This window comes from Triticum dicoccoides, chromosome 2B, assembly GCF_002162155.2.
Source record: "Triticum dicoccoides isolate Atlit2015 ecotype Zavitan chromosome 2B, WEW_v2.0, whole genome shotgun sequence".
NCBI lineage: Eukaryota > Viridiplantae > Streptophyta > Magnoliopsida > Poales > Poaceae > Triticum > Triticum dicoccoides.
This window is the reverse complement of record NC_041383.1, coordinates 46559865-46574034: the sequence shown is the minus strand read 5'-3', so window position 1 is coordinate 46574034 and position 14170 is coordinate 46559865. Positions and strand designations below refer to the sequence as shown.

Genomic DNA, 14170 nt, shown 5'->3' with positions numbered 1-14170 from the left:
CTCAACCACATATTCTTAATATAGTACTACTCATAGTACTAGAAATTATATATCTCTGCCATAGCATGATTTGGTTGACCATACGCCACCACATAACGTGCCAGGGATCACGCATCTTGCAGCAGTCTTGAATCTCGATCAGCAACCGATGGTGAGTTAATGAGGACGAGACTTGCCTGAGCCTCACGTGTGTGCCCATCCGTGCTCCCGCGTACGTGGCTTAATTTGATTGGAACAAAATAAGACCCGAGCCCACCCCGTTAAAATCAGGATGGGAGCATGTGAAGGGAGCAGGTAAGCCAGATCCAGGTAATGATAAATATTGTTGTTTAATCGATCAGTTGCATGCATCACAGGGGAAGAGACTACACCCATGCATACAGGATGGTTGGCTAGTTAATGGCACAAGGTCAAACCTTATCAACGGTAGTAATGTAATGTTGATATGCCACAGCGTGCGTCTTGATTTTCTTTTTCTTTCTTCTCTCCCGGCCGGCAGAAGAGAAGAAGATCATGTGAAATGGCTTCTGTATGTAGTATGATGCGCGCATCCAAGGTCCAGTTCACCGTCGTTTATATATAACACAAGTCCAGTTCGCCGGCCGGCGGCACAGTGTGTGCTCTCCACTCGCTGTGGATCGAGGATCCCCCAGTTCGTCATGTACGCGCTGAGACATATCCTCGGCTTCTTTGTGGGAGCGGCGATCACGGCGGCCTTTGTGGTGCTATTGCTGCCGCCTTCTCCTTCTCCGTGCCCATGCCCGTGCGGTGGCACGCCGCCGGCAGATCACAACCTGGCGTCCTCGGACCAAGCTGCTCTCAAGAAGCTCGATACGGTAAGTTTATGTTCCTTTTGCTTCTTCTTTCTCATTGTTGATTTGGTTCCCCCAAAATTAATCTGCATGCACCGTCAGAGCTCTGAACCTGCGCTAGCTAGCTGCAGGGGGTGAACAATGCTGCACGGGAACGGGAAGAAGAGGACGACGACGAGAAGCTGGCGGAGCTGCTGCGGAGCGCGGCCATGGACGACAACACCATCATAATGACCTTCACGAACGAGGCGTGGACGGCGCCGGGGTCGCTGCTCGACATCTTCCTAGAGAGCTTCCGCATCGGCGTGAGGACGGAGCCGCTGCTGAAGCACCTGGTGATCGTGGCGGTGGACGGCAAGGCGTTCGAGGGGTGCCAGCGCGTGCACCCGCTCTGCTACCGCCTGGCGGCCCCGGCGGCGGCGGCGGACTTCGCGGCGGAGAAGCCGTACAACACCCCGGGCTACCTGGACATGATGTGGGTGCGGAACAAGTTCCAGGCGCGGGTGCTGGCGCTGGGGTTCGGCTTCGTGTTCACCGACGTGGACATTGTGTGGTTCCGGAACCCGCTGCTGCGCATCCCGGTGGGCGCCGACATCGCACTCAACTGCGACTGGTTCTACGGCGACAACCCCTACGACCTCAACAAGACGGCCAACGGCGGGTTCCTCCACGCCAAGCCGCGGGCGCGGACGCTGGCCTTCTTCGCGGACTGGTACGCGGCGCGGACCCGGTACCCGGGGGAGCACGACCAGTTCGTGTTCGACCAGGTGAAGCACGAGCTGGCGGCGCGGCACGGCGTGACGGTGCAGTTCATCGACACCGAGTACCTCAGCGGGCGGTGCGAGCCCCGCATGGACTTCCGGAAGGTGTGCACGTTCCATGCCAACTGCATCATCGGGCTGCAGTACAAGCTCGAGTATCTCACCGGCGTGCTCGATGAGTGGAAGCGGTTCAAGGCCCAGGAGGAACTACTCGGCACCAACAGCACCACGCTCACCTACTGACATTCTCTCTTTGGTCGCTTGCCAATACTCTCGAAATAATCTGAGCGAGAACTAGTTGGCTGAAGAAAAAAATCGGCTTCAGTTGACTTTCTATACCGTTGGATTAAGATCCAATGGCCGCCCTACTTCTGATCTGGTCTTCCTCTCCCGGCCGTTAACCTCAGGCTTGCCTCTCTCCTTCGGGTGTGACGGTCCTGTCAAGCCTCCCCCTTGTCCCCGTCTGAGAGAGACTCGTTGTCTCCGGTTTCACCTCTTTTTTATCGTCACCGATTCCATTTTCAGGTTCTCAAGAGACCTTGCCCTTCGAAGAGCTTCCACACATCCGTTCTTTCGTGCTTGTCAAAGATGCATGAAAGCATATCAACTCTTTATACAAGGGAAGCTTGAGTATTTAACACTTTAACTTCGAAGTCATTCTTGATGAAGCCGATACTCTTGAAAAATAAATCCTATGCGACCTGGGTCGCACATCCTCATCATGAGACACTCTCCAGCGGAGGAAAGTTGACATAAACCACTCAAAGTAGGCAAACTTATTAATTCTTCAAATCCAGTAACAAATCACTAATCTTGTTCCTTCCATCTCTCCTGTCAGATCGGCTCCATGTGCAAGATGCGGCCTGAAGAATGTAGACGGCGGGGGAGTTGTACGGTTGCCATGGACGGAGTACCGGTGGGGAAGCGACGACGGAATGAGCAGACAAACTGCGCCTGAAGGACGAGCTGCCGGTGCACTGTACGGTGGGGGAGACCAGTGGCGAGCCGTGGCCGCTGCCGTGGCGAGCGAGCTCGAGAAGCACCTGAAGATCAAGTTGTCGGGGCGCAGAGGAACGTCGGGGAGAGCAGTCGAGGCGGCAGCGGCTGCAATGGCGAGCAGCGGATAAAAAAAAGGGATTTCGTAGGGCGGCTGGAAGTTTGGACTTCCGCAAGCTGTGCACGTTCCACGCCAACTGCATCATCGGGCTGCAGTACAAGCTCGAGTATCTCACCGGCGTGCTCGATGAGTGGAAGCGGTTCAAGGCCCAGGAGGAGCTGCTCGGCACCAACAGCACCACGCTCACTTACTGACATTCTCTCTTTGGTCGCTTGCCAATACTCTCGAAATAATCTGTGCGAGAACTAGTTGGCTGAAGAAAAAAATCGGCTTCACTTGACTTTCTATACCGTTGGATTAAGATCCAATGGCCGCCCTACTTTTGATCTGGTCTTCCTCTTCCGGCCGTTAACCTCAGGCTTGCCTCTCTCCTTCGGGTGTGACGGTCCTGTCAAGCCTCCCCCTTGTCCCCGTCTGAGAGAGACTCGTTGTCTCCGGCTTCACCTCTCTTTTATCATCACCGATTCCATTTTCAGGTTCTCAAGAGACCTTGCCCTTCGAAGAGCTTCCGCACATCCGTTCTTTCGTGCTTGTCAAAGATGCATGAAAGCATATCAACTCTTTATACAAGGGAAGCTTGAGTATTTAACACTTTAACTTCGAAGTCATTCTTGATGAAGCCGATGCTCTTGGAAAATAAATCCTATGCGACCTTGGTCACACATCCTCATCATGAGACACTCTCCAGCGGAGGACAGTTGACATAAACCACTCAAAGTAGGCAAGCTAATTAATTCTCCAAATCCAGTAACAAATCACTAATCCTGTTCCTTCCATCTCTCCTGTCAGATCGGCTCCATGTGCAAGATGCGGCCTGAAGGATGTAGACGGCGGGGGAGTTGTACGGTTTCCATGGATGGAGTACCGGTGGGGAAGCGACGACGCAATGAGCAGACAAGCTGCGCCTGAAGGACGAGCTGCCGGTGCACTGTACGGTGGGGGAGACCAGTGGCGAGCCGTGGCCACTGCCGTGGCGAGCGATCTCGAGAAGCACCTGAAGATCAAGTTGCCGGGGCGCAGAGGAACGTCGGGGAGAGCAGTCGAGGCGGCAGCGGCTGCAATGGCAAGCAGTGGATAAAGAAAAGGGATTTCATAGGGCGGCTGGAAGTTTGTACTTCCGGAAGCTGTGCACGTTCCACGCCAACTGCATCATCGGGCTGCAGTACAAGCTCGAGTATCTCACCGGCGTGCTCGATGAGTGGAAGCGGTTCAAGGCCCAGGAGGAGCTGCTCGGCACCAACAGCACCACGCTCACTTACTGACATTCTCTCTTTGGTCGCTTGCCAATACTCTCAAAATAATCTGTGCGAGAACTAGTTGGCTGAAGAAAAAAATCGGCTTCAGTTGACTTTATATACCGTTGGATTAAGATCCAATGGCCGCCCTACTTTTGATCTGGTCTTCCTCTTCCGGCCGTTAACCTCGGGCTTGCCTCTCTCCTTCGGGTGTGACGGTCCTGTCAAGCCTCCCCCTTGTCCCCGTCTGAGAGAGACTCGTTGTCTCCGGCTTCACCTCTCTTTTATCGTCACCGATTCCATTTTCAGGTTCTCAAGAGACCTTGCCCTTCGAAGAGCTTCCGCGCATCCGTACTTTCGTGCTTGTCAAAGATGCATGAAAGCATATCAACTCTTTATACAAGGGAAGCTTGAGTATTTAACACTTTAACTTCGAAGTCATTCTTGATGAAGCCGATGCTCTTGGAAAATAAATCCTATGCGACCTGGGTCGCACATTCTCATCATGAGACACTCTCCAGCGGAGGACAGTTGACATAAACCACTAAAAGTAGGCAAGCTAATTAATTCTCCAAATCCAGTAACAAATCACTAATCCTATTCCTTCCATCTCTCCTGTCAGATCGGCTCCATGTGCAAGATGTGGCCTGAAGGATGTAGACGGCGGGGGAGTTGTACGGTTGCCATGGACGGAGTACCGATGGGGAAGTGATGACGCAATGAGCAGACAAGTTGCGCCTAAAGGACGAGCTTCCGGTGCACTGTACGGTGGGGGAGACCAGTGGCGAGCCGTGGCCGCTGCCGTGGCGAGCGATCTCGAGAAGCACCTGAAGATCAAGTTGCCGGGGTGCAGAGGAACATCGGGGAGAGCAGTCGAGGCGGCAGCGGCTGCAATGGCGAGCAGTGGATAAAGAAAAGGGATTTCGTAGGGCGGCTGGAAGGTTGGACTTCCGGAAGTTGTGCACGTTCCACGCCAACTGCATCATCAGGCTGCAGTACAAGCTCGAGTATCTCACCGGCGTGTCGATGAGTGGAAGCGGTTTAAGGCCCAGGAGGAGCTGCTCGGCACCAACAGCACCACGCTCACTTACTGACATTCTCTCTTTGGTCGCTTGCCAATACTCTCGAAATAATCTGTGCGAGAACTAGTTGGCTGAAGAAAAAAATCGGCTTCAGTTGACTTTCTATACCGTTGGATTAAGATCCAATGGCCGCCCTACTTTTGATCTGGTCTTCCTCTTCCAGCCGTTAACCTCAGGCTTGCCTCTCTCCTTCGGGTGTGACGGTCTTGTCAAGCCTCCCCCTTGTCCCCGTCTGAGAGAGACTCGTTGTCTCCGGCTTCACCTCTCTTTTATCGTCACCGATTCCATTTTCAGGTTCTCAAGAGACCTTGCCCTTCGAAGAGCTTCCGCACATCCGTTCTTTCGTTCTTGTCAAAGATGCATGAAAGCATATCAACTCTTTATACAAGGGAAGCTTGAGTATTTAACACTTTAACTTCGAAGTCATTCTTGATGAAGCCGATGCTCTTGGAAAATAAATCCTATGCGACCTGGGTCGCACATCCTCATCATGAGACACTCTCTAGCGGAGGACAGTTGACATAAACCACTCAAAGTAGGGAAGCTAATTAATTCTCCAAATCCAGTAACAAATCACTAATCTTATTCCTTCCATCTCTCCTGTCAGATCGGCTCCATGTGCAAGATGTGGCCTGAAGGATGTAGACGGCGGGGGAGTTGTACGGTTGCCATGGACGGAGTACCGATGGGGAAGCGACGACGCAATGAGCAGACAAGCTGCGCCTGAAGGACGAGCTGCCGGTGCACTGTACGGTGGGGGAGACCAGTGGCGAGCCGTGGCCGCTGCCGTGGCGAGCGAGCTCGAGAAGCACCTGAAGATCAAGTTGCTGGGGCGCAGAGGAACGTCGGGGAGAGCAGTCGAGGCGGCAGCGGCTGCAATGGAGAGCAGTGGATAAAGAAAAGGGATTTCGTAGGGCGGCTGGAAGTTTGGCTTCCGGAAGCTGTGCACGTTCCACGCCAACTGCATCATCGGGCTGCAGTACAAGCTCGAGTATCTCACCGGCGTGCTCGATGAGTGGAAGCGGTTCAAGGCCCAGGAGGAGCTGCTCGGCACCAACAGCACCACGCTCACTTACTGACATTCTCTCTTTGGTTGCTTGCCAATACTCTCGAAATAATCTGTACGAGAACTAGTTGGCTGAAGAAAAAAATCGGCTTCAGTTGACTTTCTATACCGTTGGATTAAGATCCAATGTCCGCCCTACTTTTGATCTGGTCTTCCTCTTTCGGCCGTTAACCTCAGGCTTGCCTCTCTCCTTCGGGTGTGACGGTCATGTCAAGCCTCCCCCTTGTCCCCGTCTGAGAGAGACTCGTTGTCTCCGGTTTCACCTCTCTTTTATCGTCACCGATTCCATTTTCAGGTTCTCAAGAGACCTTGCCCTTTGAAGAGCTTCCGCACACCCGTTCTTTCGTGCTTGTCAAAGATGCATGAAAGCATATCAACTCTTTATACAAGGGAAGCTTGAGTATTTAACACTTTAACTTCGAAGTCATTCTTGATGAAGCCGATGCTCTTGGAAAATAAATCCTATGCGACCTGGGTCGCACATCCTCATCATGAGACACTCTCCAGCGGAGGAAAGTTGACATAAACCACTCAAAGTAGGCAAACTAATTAATTCTTCAAATCCAGTAACAAATCACTAATCTTGTTCCTTCCATCTCTCCTGTCAGATCGGCTCCATGTGCAAGATGCGGCCTGAAGGATGTAGACGGCGGGGGAGTTGTATGGTTGCCATGGACGGAGTACCGGTGGGGAAGCGACGACGCAATGAGCAGACAAGCTGCGCCTGAAGGACGAGCTGTCGGTGCACTGTACGGTGGGGGAGACCAGTGGCGAGCCGTGGCCACTACCGTGGTGAGCGAGCTCGAGAAGCACCTGAAGATCAAGTTGCCGAGGCGCAGAGGAACGTCGGGGAGAGCAGTCGAGGCGGCAGCGGCTGCAATGGCGAGCAGTGGATAAAAAAAGGGATTTCGTAGGGCGGCTGGAAATTTGGACTTCCGGAAGCTGTGCACGTTCCACGCCAACTGCATCATCGGGCTGCAGTACAAGCTCGAGTATCTCACCGGCGTGCTTGATGAGTGGAAGCGGTTAAAGGCCCAGGAGGAGCTGCTCGGTACCAACAGCACCACGCTCACTTACTGACATTCTCTCTTTGGTCGCTTGCCAATACTCTCGAAATAATCTGTGCGAGAACTAGTTGGCTGAAGAAAAAAATCGGCTTCAGTCGACTTTCTATACCGTTGGATTAAGATCCAATGGCCTCCCTACTTTTGATCTGGTCTTCCTCTTCCGGCCGTTAACCTCAGGCTTGCCTCTCTCCTTCGGGTGTGACGGTCCTGTCAAGCCTCCCCCTTGTCCCCGTCTGAGAGAGACTCGTTGTCTCCGGCTTCACCTCTCTTTTATCGTCACCGATTCCATTTTCAGGTTCTCAAGAGACCTTGACCTTCGAAGAGCTTCCGCACATCCGTTCTTTCATGCTTGTCAATGATGCATGAAAGCATATCAACTCTTTATACAAGGGAAGCTTGAGTATTTAACACTTTAACTTCGAAGTCATTCTTGATGAAGCCGATGCTCTTGGAAAATAAATCCTATGCGACGTGGGACACACATCCTCATCATGAGACACTCCCCAGCGGAGGACAGTTGACATAAACCACTCAAAGTAGGCAAGCTTATTAATTCTCCAAATCCAGTAACAAATCACTATCCTGTTCCTTCCATCTCTCCTGTCAGATCGGCTCCATGTGCAAGATGCGGCCTGAAGGATGTAGACGACGGGGGAGTTGTACGGTTGCCATGGACGGAGTACCGGTGGGGAAGCCACGACGCAATGAGCATACAAGCTGCGCCTGAAGGACGAGCTGCCGGTGCACTGTACGGTGGGGGAGACCAGTGGCGAGCCGTGGCCGCGGCCGTGGCGAGCGAGATCGAGAAGCACCTGAAGATCAAGTTGCCGGGGCGCAGAGGAACGTCGGGGAGAGCAATCGAGGCGGCAACGGCTGCAATGGCGAGCAGTGGATAAAGAAAAGGGATTTCGTAGGGCGGCTGGAAGTTTGGACTTCCGCAAGCTGTGCACGTTCCACGCCAACTGCACCATCGGGCTGCAGTACAAGCTCGATTATCTCACCGGCGTGCTCGATGAGTGGAAGCGGTTCAAGGCCCAGGAGGAGCTGCTCGGCACCAACTGCACCACGCTCACTTACTGACATTCTCTCTTTGGTCGCTTGCCAATACTCTCGAAATAATCTGTGCGAGAACTAGTTGACTGAAGAAAAAAATCGGCTTCAGTTGACTTTCTATACCGTTGGATTAAGATCCAATGGCCGCCCTACTTTTGATCTGGTCTTCCTCTTCCGGCCGTTAACCTCAGACTTGCCTCTCTCCTTCGGGTGTGACGGTCATGTCAAGCCTCCCCCTTGTCCCCGTCTGAGAGAGACTCGTTGTCTCCGGCTTCACCTCTCTTTTATCGTCACCGATTCCATTTTCAGGTTCTCAAGAGACCTTGCCCTTTGAAGAGCTTCCGCACATCCGTTCTTTCGTGCTTGTCAAAGATGCATGAAAGCATATCAACTCTTTATACAAGGGAAGCTTGAGTATTTAACACTTCAACTTCGAAGTCATTCTTGATGAAGCCGATGCTCTTGGAAAATAAATCCTATGCGACCTGGGTCGCACATTCTCATCATGAGACACTCTCCAGCGGAGGACAGTTGACATAAACCACTCAAAGTAGGCAAGCTAATTAATTCTCCAAATCCAGTAACAAATCACTAATCCTATTCCTTCCATCTCTCCTGTCAGATCGGCTCCTTGTGCAAGATGTGGCCTGAAGGATGTAGACGGCGGGGGAGTTGTACGGTTGCCATGGACGGAGTACCGATGGGGAAGCGACAACGCAATGAGCAGACAAGCTGCGCCTGAAGGACGAGCTGCCGGTGCACTGTACTATGGGGGAGACCAGTGGCGAGCCGTGGCCGCTGCCGTGGCGAGCGATCTCGAGAAGCACCTGAAGATCAAGTTGCCGGGGTGCAGAGGAACGTCGGGGAGAGCAGTCGAGGCGGCAGCGGCTGCAATGGCGAGCAGTGGATAAAGAAAAGGGATTTCGTTGGGCGGCTGGAAGTTTGGACTTCCGCAAGTTGTGCACGTTCCACGCCAACTGCATCATCAGGCTGCAGTACAAGCTCGAGTATCTCACCGGCGTGCTCGATGAGTGGAGGCGGTTCAAGGCCCAGGAGGAGCTGCTCGGCACCAACAGCACCATGCTCACTTACTGACATTCTCTCTTTGGTCGCTTGCCAATACTCTCGAAATAATCTGTGCGAGAACTAGTTGGCTGAAGAAAAAAATCGGCTTTAGTTGACTTTCTATACCGTTGGATTAAGATCCAATGGCCGCCCTACTTTTGATCTGGTCTTCCTCTTCCGGCCGTTAACCTCAGGCTTGCCTCTCTCCTTCGGGTGTGACGGTCCTGTCAAGCCTCCCCCTTGTCCCCGTCTGAGAGAGACTCGTTGTCTCCGGCTTCACCTCTCTTTTATCGTCACCGATTCCATTTTCAGGTTCTCAAGAGACCTTGCCCTTCGAAGAGCTTCCGCACATCCGTTCTTTCGTGCTTGTCAAAGATGCATGAAAGCATATCAACTCTTTATACAAGGGAAGCTTGAGTATTTAACACTTCAACTTCGAAGTCATTCTTGATGAAGCCGGTGCTCTTGGAAAATAAATCCTATGCGACCTGGGTCGCACATTCTCATCATGAGACACTCTCCAGCGGAGGACAGTTGACATAAACCACTCAAAGTAGGCAAGCTAATTAATTCTCCAAATCCAGTAACAAATCACTAATCCTATTCCTTCCATCTCTCCTGTCAGATCGGCTCCATGTGCAAGATGTGGCCTGAAGGATGTAGACGGCGGGGGAGTTGTACGGTTGCCATGGACGGAGTACCGATGGGGAAGCGACAACGCAATGAGCAGACAAGCTGCGCCTGAAGGACGAGCTGCCGGTGCACTGTACGGTGGGGGAGACCAGTGGCGAGCCGTGGCCGCTGCCGTGGCGAGCGATCTCGAGAAGCACCTGAAGATCAAGTTGCCGGGGTGCAGAGGAACGTCGGGGAGAGCAGTCGAGGCGGCAGCGGCTGCAATGGCGAGCAGTGGATAAAGAAAAGGGATTTCGTTGGGCGGCTGGAAGTTTGGACTTCCGGAAGTTGTGCACGTTCCACGCCAACTGCATCATCAGGCTGCAGTACAAGCTCGAGTATCTCACCGGCGTGCTCGATGAGTGGAGGCGGTTCAAGGCCCAGGAGGAGCTGCTCGGCACCAACAGCACCACGCTCACTTACTGACATTCTCTCTTTGGTCGCTTGCCAATACTCTCGAAATAATCTGTGCGAGAACTAGTTGGCTGAAGAAAAAAATCGGCTTCAGTTGACTTTCTATACCGTTGGATTAAGATCCAATGGCCGCCCTACTTTTGATCTGGTCTTCCTCTTCCGGCCGTTAACCTCAGGCTTGCCTCTCTCCTTCGGGTGTGACGGTCCTGTCAAGCCTCCCCCTTGTCCCCGTCTGACATAGACTCGTTGTCTCCGGCTTCACCTCTCTTTTATCGTCACCGATTCCATTTTCAGGTTCTCAAGAGACCTTGCCCTTCGAAGAGCTTCCGCACATCCGTTCTTTCGTGCTTGTCAAAGATGCATGAAAGCATATCAACTCTTTATACAAGGGAAGCTTGAGTATTTAACACTTTAACTTCGAAGTCATTCTTGATGAAGCCGATGCTCTTGGAAAATAAATCTTATGCGACCTGGGTCGCACATCCTCATCATGAGACACTCTCTAGCGGAGGACAGTTGACATAAACCACTCAAAGTAGGCAAACTAATTAATTCTTCAAATCCAGTAACAAATCACTAATCTTGTTCCTTCCATCTCTCCTATCAGATCGGCTCCATGTGCAAGATGCGGCCTGAAGGATGTAGACGGCGGGGGAGTTGTACGGTTGCCATGGAGAGAGTGCCGGTGGGGAAGCGACGACGCAATGAGCAGACAAGCTGCGCCTGAAGGACGAGCTGTCAGTGCACTGTACGGTGGGGGAGACCAGTGGCGAGCCGTGGCCACTACCGTGGCGAGCGAGCTCGAGAAGCACCTGAAGATCAAGTTGTCAGGGCGCAGAGGAACGTCGGGGAGAGCAGTCGAGGCGGCAGCGGCTGCAATGGCGAGCAGTGGATAAAAAAGGGATTTCGTAGGGCGGCTGGAAGTTTGGACTTCCGGAAGCTGTGCACGTTCCACGCCAACTGCATCATCGGGCTGCAGTACAAGCTCGAGTATCTCACCGGCGTGCTCGATGAGTGAAAGCGGTTCAAGGCCCAGGAGGAGCTGCTCGGCACCAACAGCACCACGCTCACTTACTGACATTCTCTCTTTGGTCGCTTGCCAATACTCTCGAAATAATCTGTGCGAGAACTAGTTGGCTGAAGAAAAAAATCGGCTTCAGTTGACTTTCTATACCGTTGGATTAAGATCCAATGTCCGCCCTACTTTTGATCTGGTCTTCCTCTTCCGGCCGTTAACCTCGGGCTTGCCTCTCTCCTTCGGGTGTGACGGTCCTGTCAAGCCTCCCCCTTGTCCCCGTCCAAGAGAGACTCGTTGTCTCCGGCTTCACCTCTCTTTTATCGTCACCGATTCCATTTTCAGGTTCTCAAGAGACCTTGCCCTTTGAAGAGCTTCCGCACATCCGTTCTTTCGTGCTTGTCAAAGATGCATGAAAGCATATCAACTCTTTATACAAGGGAAGCTTGAGTATTTAACACTTTAACTTCGAAGTCATTCTTGATGAAGCCGATGCTCTTGGAAAATAAATCCTATGCGACCTGGGTCGCACATCCTCATCATGAGACACTCTCCAGTGGAGGACAGTTGACATAAACCACTCAAAGTAGGCAAGCTAATTAATTCTCCAAATCCAGTAACAAATCACTAATCCTGTTCCTTCCATCTCTCCTGTCAGATCGGCTCCATGTGCAAGATGCGGCCTGAAGGATGTAGACGGCGGGGGAGTTGTACGGTTGCCATGGACGGAGTACCGGTGGGGAAGCGACGACACAATGAGCAGACAAGCTGCGCCTGAAGGACGAGCTGCCGGTGCACTGTACGGTGGGGGAGACCAGTGGCGAGCCGTGTCCGCTGCCGTGGGGAGCGAGCTCGAGAAGTACCTGAAGATCAAGTTGTCGGGGCGCAGAGGAACGTCGGGGAGAGCAGTCGAGGCGGCAGCGGCTGCAATGGCGAGCAGTGGATAAAGAAAAGGGATTTCATAGGGCGGCTGGAAGTTTGGACTTCCGGAAGCTGTGCACGTTCCACGCCAACTGCACCATCGGGCTGCAGTACAAGCTCGAGTATCTCACCGGCGTGCTCGATGAGTGGAAGCGGTTCAAGGCCCAGGAGGAGCTGCTCGGCACCAACAGCACCACGCTCACTTACTAACATTCTCTCTTTGGTCGCTTGCCAATACTCTCGAAATAATCTGTGCGAGAACTAGTTGGCTAAAGAAAAAAATCAGCTTCAGTTGACTGTCTATACCATTGGATTAAGATCCAATGGCCGCCCTACTTTTGATCTGGTCTTCCTCTTCCGGCCGTTAACCTCAGGCTTGCCTCTCTCCTTCGGTGTGACGGTCCTGTCAAGCCTCCCCCTTGTCCCCGTCTGAGAGAGACTCGTAGTCTCCGGCTTCACCTCTCTTTTATCGTCACCGATTCCATTTTCAGGTTCTCAAGAGACCTTGCCCTTCGAAGAGCTTTCGCACATCCGTTCTTTCGTGCTTGTCAAAGATGCATGAAAGCATATCAACTCTTTGTACAAGGGAAGCTTGAGTATTTAACACTTTAACTTCGAAGTCATTCTTGATGAAGCCGATGCTCTTGGAAAATAAATGCTATGCGACCTGGGTCGCACATCCTCATCATGAGACACTCTCCAGCAGAGGATAGATGACATAAACCACTCAAAGTAGGCAAGCTAATTAATTCTCCAAATCCAGTAACAAATCACTAATCCTGTTCCTTCCATCTTTCCTGTCAGATCGGCTCCATGTGCAAGAGCGGCCTGAAGGATGTAGACGGCGGGGGAGTTGTACGGTTGCCATGGATGGAGTACTGGTGGGGAAGCAACGACGCAATGAGCAGACAAGCTGCGCCTGAAGGACGAGCTGCCGGTGCACTGTACGGTGGGGGAGACCAATGGCGAGCCGTGGCCACTGCCGTGGCGAGCGAGCTCGAGAAGCACCTGAAGATCAAGTTGCCGGGGCGCAGAGGAACGTCGGGGAGAGCAGTCGAGGCGGCAGCGGCTGCAATGGCGAGCAGTGGATAAAGAAAAGGGATTTCGTAGGGCGGCTGGAAGTTTGGACTTCCGCGGGGTGTGCACGTTCCACGCCAACTGCATCATTAGGATGCAGTACAAGCTGGAGTATCTCAGCGGCGTGCTCGACGAGTGGAAGTGGTTCAAGGCCCAAGAGGAACTGATCGGCACCAACAGCACCGCGCTCACTTACTGACATTCTCTCTCTGGTCGCTTGGTGTTACTCTCGAAATAATCTGTGCGAGAACTATTAGTTGACTGGAAAAAATTGGCTTCAATTGACTTTCTGTACCGTTGGATTAAGATCCAATGGTCGACATTTTTTTGAGCAGGTCTTCCTCTTCTTGCCGTTAATCTCAGGCTTGCCTCTCTCTTCGGGTGTGACGGTCCTATCAAGCCCCCCCCCCTTGTCCTGGCCTGAGAGAGACTCGTTGTCTCCGGCTTCACCTCCCTTTTATCGTAACCAAATCAATTTTCAGGTTCTCAAGAGTCCTTGCCCTTCGAAGAGCTTCCACACATCCGTTCTTCCATGCTTGTCAAAGACGCATGAAAGAATGTCAACTCTTTATACAAGGGAAGCTTGAGAATTTAACGCTTGAATTTCGAAATCATTCTTGATGAAGCCGATGCCCCTGGAAAAAAATCCTATGCTACCTGGGTCGCACGTCCTCATCATGAGACACTTGACAGAAACCACTCAACACGGGCAAGCCAAAATGGCAAGCTAATTAATTCTCCAAATCCAGTAACAAATCACTAATCCCGTTCCTTCCATCTCTCCCATATGTCCGGCTTCATGTGGAAGATGCA

At 52.4% G+C, this 14170-nt stretch overlaps 1 protein-coding gene across 2 annotated transcripts; it reads left to right on the top strand.

The window, feature by feature from the left end:
• The first annotated feature begins 556 nt into the window (after positions 1 to 556).
• LOC119367050 (uncharacterized protein At4g15970-like) lies at positions 557 to 2895 on the top strand. Of its 2 annotated transcripts, XM_037632682.1 has the most exons (3): positions 557 to 836; positions 944 to 1678; positions 2747 to 2895. In XM_037632682.1, the coding sequence occupies exons 1-3, from the start codon at positions 660 to 662 to the stop codon at positions 2882 to 2884; spliced, it is 1050 nt and encodes a 349-aa protein (XP_037488579.1). In that variant the 5' UTR covers positions 557 to 659; the 3' UTR covers positions 2885 to 2895. The 2 variants fall into 2 exon arrangements, with proteins under 2 accessions (XP_037488579.1, XP_037488578.1); XM_037632681.1 differs by lacking the exon at positions 2747 to 2895 and having other exon boundaries at positions 944 to 1994.
• Positions 2896 to 14170: the final 11275 nt, after the last annotated feature.

Excerpts from the sequence above, each read along its gene's own strand:
- LOC119367050 (XM_037632682.1), top strand. The coding sequence starts at position 660 with ATGTACGCGCTGAGACATATCCTCGGCTTCTTTGTGGGAGCGGCGATC. Across the intron at positions 837-943 it reads CTCTCAAGAAGCTCGATACG|GGGGTGAACAATGCTGCACG; the intron begins GTAAGTTTATGT and ends AGCTAGCTGCAG. Across the intron at positions 1,679-2,746 it reads CCCGCATGGACTTCCGGAAG|CTGTGCACGTTCCACGCCAA; the intron begins GTGTGCACGTTC and ends GACTTCCGCAAG.